General features: G+C 40.6%; 1 protein-coding gene across 1 annotated transcript; it reads left to right on the forward strand.

The window, feature by feature from the left end:
- The first annotated feature begins 2 nt into the window (after window positions 1-2).
- Window positions 3-3,298, forward strand: LOC101294925 (protein kinase G11A-like). Its single transcript, XM_004295145.1, has 4 exons — window positions 3-222; window positions 617-1,686; window positions 2,198-3,080; window positions 3,198-3,298. Exons 2-3 carry the CDS (start codon window positions 791-793, stop codon window positions 3,063-3,065), a joined length of 1,764 nt encoding a protein of 587 aa, XP_004295193.1. The 5' UTR covers window positions 3-222; window positions 617-790; the 3' UTR covers window positions 3,066-3,080; window positions 3,198-3,298.
- The last annotated feature ends 462 nt before the right edge of the window (window positions 3,299-3,760 follow it).

Below are 3,760 nucleotides of genomic sequence, written 5' to 3' on the forward strand. Positions count from 1 at the left end.
CTTCTCTCTCTCTCTCTCTCTCTCTCTCTCTCTCTCTCCACACATTTCAGGCCTTAAAAAAAAAACTCTCAGTCTCACACACACTGCTCTATTTCTTTCTCTTCTTTTATCTCTCTCCACAGTTGTGACTTGTGAGTGCTCTCTCTCTCTTCTCTGCTAAAGCAAACCACCGTCAAAGTTCTGATCTTTGAGAACCCATCTCTCCCTGGCTCACTCAAGCAGGTACCCTTTTTGGGCTTCCCTTTTTCTCTGCACTTTTAACTGGTCATGTGATTTGCTTGGTGGGTTTTTGCTTCTGTATCTTGGTTTTTAGCATCTGGGTCTTTGTGTGTTTACTCCCATTTCATGATGATGTTGTTCTGTAAGTGGGTTTGGTAGTGTTTCTGTTAGTTGTTTACTAAATATTAGATTTTGATTTACTGCAAAGCATAGATTTAGTTCTTTGTTATTTTTGTGTTTCATCATATAAAGGATGCTTGCATTGATTTGGGTTTTGTGATTTGCATATGGATCAAGTTGATACAGTATTGATTTTCATGTTTGTCATTCTTTTGGGATTTTTTTTTACTGTATCATGCATCTGCTGCATAGGAGTGAATTTTCTGTTTTTTTGTAGAAGTTACCTTGCAATTGTTGGAATTGAAGATGAGATTGATTTGGATTGTCAATGGAGGGAGTCACTTAATGGAGTTGGGGGTTGAGTGCTGGCTTTGTTCAGTTTGATCTGTTCTAGCAAGTCTGGTTTCTGTGAAGGTCTCGGAATCTGGCTCCGGATAATTGAAGGGAAATAATGGGTAGTCGCATAGAAGAAGGAAATTCGCGCAGACCTCCACCTTTACAGATTTCAAAGACAAGTAAATCAGAGCCGGTAACTCCAAAAAAAATGCCCAGCAATCTGCAACCAGCTGTATCGAAGCAGGTTTCTGGAGAAGCACTCGAAGAGAGGAAGCTTAAGACTCAGCAGGATTCTGCCAAATATTTAGCTGCTAAGTTAGAATCAAGTTTATCAATGGGTGGTCCAACTCAGGTGCCAGCCAATGTGGGCCTTGCAGTGAGTGAGACCGGTAATTTTCCAGATGGTGGTGGCAATCAAGTAAAGAGAACATTAGAAAATGGTAATAGCTCAGCAAAAGTCAGCGATGGGGCAAGCAGTCTTGCCAAGACTAGTGGAAGTGCCAAAATTAGTGATCGAGCTGAGTTTGTTGAGAGCGGGAAGAGCAGTATTTGTAGAGGTAGCACAAGCACTGATGTGAGTGATGAAAGTACTTGTAGCAGCTTTAGTAGCGCTATCAACAAACCTCACAAGGCAAATGACATTCATTGGGAAGCCATCCAGGCTGTCCGTGCAAGGGATAGTGTATTTGGTTTAGGCCATTTCAGACTTCTGAAGAAGTTGGGCTGTGGGGATATTGGAAGTGTCTATCTTTCAGAGTTGAGTGGAACAAAATGTTATTTTGCAATGAAGGTCATGGACAAAGCATCTTTGGCTAATCGTAAGAAACTTCTTCGGGCTCAGACAGAGAGAGAAATACTTCAGTGTTTGGACCATCCTTTTCTTCCAACCCTATACACCCATTTTGAAACAGAAAAGTATTCATGCCTGGTGATGGAATTCTGCCCTGGAGGTGACCTGCACACACTTCGGCAGAGGCAACCAGGAAAGTACTTTAGTGAACAAGCAGTGAAGTAAGTATTCTTCCTACTCATACATTTTATATAATTCAAAACGTGGCAAATAATCTCCACTATTCAGTTTGAGAATTTGTGGTTTACATTGCTTTTATTGTGTGAATATTATCTTCCAAGCTTGGTTTACTACATTGACATATTTCTATTAGAAGGATACCTCTCTGTGTTATCATGCAGCATTGAAGTTTCATCTTTGTAGTATGAGTATTGAATATTGAATGATCTAGACTCAATCAAGCCGACATGCTAAAATGATGCACATATGCCCCCAAACACACACTGATATAGAAACTTTTGCTGTATCTGGTACACTTGGGGTTGTTTCCGGGTTGCTGATGTTGACTCTTAAGCATTATGGAACACCTTTCTGGTGTTAAAATATTAAAAATGATAGGTGTACTTTTTTTCACAGCTGCAATGTTCAGTCCTGCTCACCTTATTGCAAAGAAATAAGCTTGAAATTGTTATTTGATACTCATGGTCATTACTGTTATGTTTGTCCATACAGGTTCTATGTAGCAGAGGTTCTCCTTGCACTGGAATATCTTCACATGCTTGGGATTGTTTATCGTGACCTCAAGCCGGAGAATGTCCTTGTAAGAGATGATGGACACATAATGCTTTCAGACTTTGATCTTTCCCTGCGCTGTGTTGTCAGCCCAACTCTAGTCAAGTCTTCAGTTCCTGAGTCTGATGCCTTGCGAAAGAACCCAGTTTACTGTGTGCAACCGACCTGCATTGAGCCCTCATGTATTCAGCCATCATGTGTGGTGCCTACAACATGTTTCTCCCCTCGTTTCTTTTCAAGTAAATCCAAAAAAGACCGAAAACCCAAGAATGAAATGGGAAACCAAGTCAGCCCATTGCCAGAACTTATTGCTGAGCCAACCAATGCTCGCTCGATGTCATTTGTTGGGACTCATGAGTATTTGGCACCAGAAATTATCAAAGGTGAAGGCCATGGCAGTGCTGTTGATTGGTGGACTTTTGGGATTTTCCTGTATGAGCTATTGTTCGGTAAGACCCCTTTCAAGGGATCAGGGAATCGAGCCACTCTGTTCAATGTTGTTGGTCAACCACTGAGATTCCCAGAGTCCCCAGTGGTCAGCTTCTCAGCAAGAGATCTGATAAGGGGCTTACTAGTGAAAGAACCGCAGCATAGGCTGGCATACAAGCGTGGAGCAACTGAGATTAAACAACATCCCTTCTTTGAAGGTGTCAATTGGGCATTGATTAGATGTGCAACCCCACCTGATATCCCAAAGCCAGTCGAGTTTGAGCGGCTATCAGCCCCCGTAATGTCATCTAGCGATAAAGCTACTGCTGCTGCCTCTCATCCAGACCAAAACAATTATCTGGAATTCGATTTCTTTTAATTATTTTCAGAACTGGTATGCCATTTTCTTTTCTTTATTGAGATGTAGAGTTTCTGAATATGTTGATCTTGTGGAATTTAGAGTTTGTTTTTACCTTCATAACAATCATATGTTTGGTGTTGTTATAAACAGATATTTGTATTGCAGCTCAAAGGTTGTTGCTGTGTCCAAAATGTGGATCCTGGTTCTATCTTTGATATGATAATAACAGTATATTACATTGAAAATGGCCCAAGAGATGTTCATCCAGCCCTTTTTTTCTTATACAAGAGACTAAAGAGAAAGCCTAGGAAATGTTCACAACTTCTTTGCATTAACTCTATGGTGTGCTAGAATCTGAGCTTATTTGGTTTCCAGGTAAGAACAAGACCCATGAAGAATGTGACTTCTAGAGTTTAGTTGTTTGAATTCAAAATTCAAGTACGTACACTGGAGCTTCCCAAATGTCTCACAAACACGACTATTATGAGCTATTATGAGTAGCCATTTTCGTAAGCAAATTCTCTTGCTCAACGTGGACCTAGGGTCAAACATATTCAGGTGAGGAGGTCAACTTTTTTTTTTTGGCAAATGAGGAGGTCAACTTTGACGGTTCTCGTATCAGTAATTTTGGGGTCCAAGGTGTTCTAGGATATTCTGTAACTTTCTAGATATTCTTTATGTGTGTCTTGGCTTTATGCCAATAGGATATGTAA

This window comes from Fragaria vesca, linkage group LG3, assembly GCF_000184155.1.
Source record: "Fragaria vesca subsp. vesca linkage group LG3, FraVesHawaii_1.0, whole genome shotgun sequence".
Lineage (NCBI taxonomy): Eukaryota > Viridiplantae > Streptophyta > Magnoliopsida > Rosales > Rosaceae > Fragaria > Fragaria vesca.

What these genes read in the sequence shown, in the direction of transcription:
- LOC101294925 (XM_004295145.1), top strand. Translation starts at nt 791, where the DNA reads ATGGGTAGTCGCATAGAAGAAGGAAATTCGCGCAGACCTCCACCTTTA. An exon ending in TTTAGTGAACAAGCAGTGAA is followed by an intron (nt 1,687 to 2,197) that starts GTAAGTATTCTT and finishes TTGTCCATACAG; the next exon opens with GTTCTATGTAGCAGAGGTTC.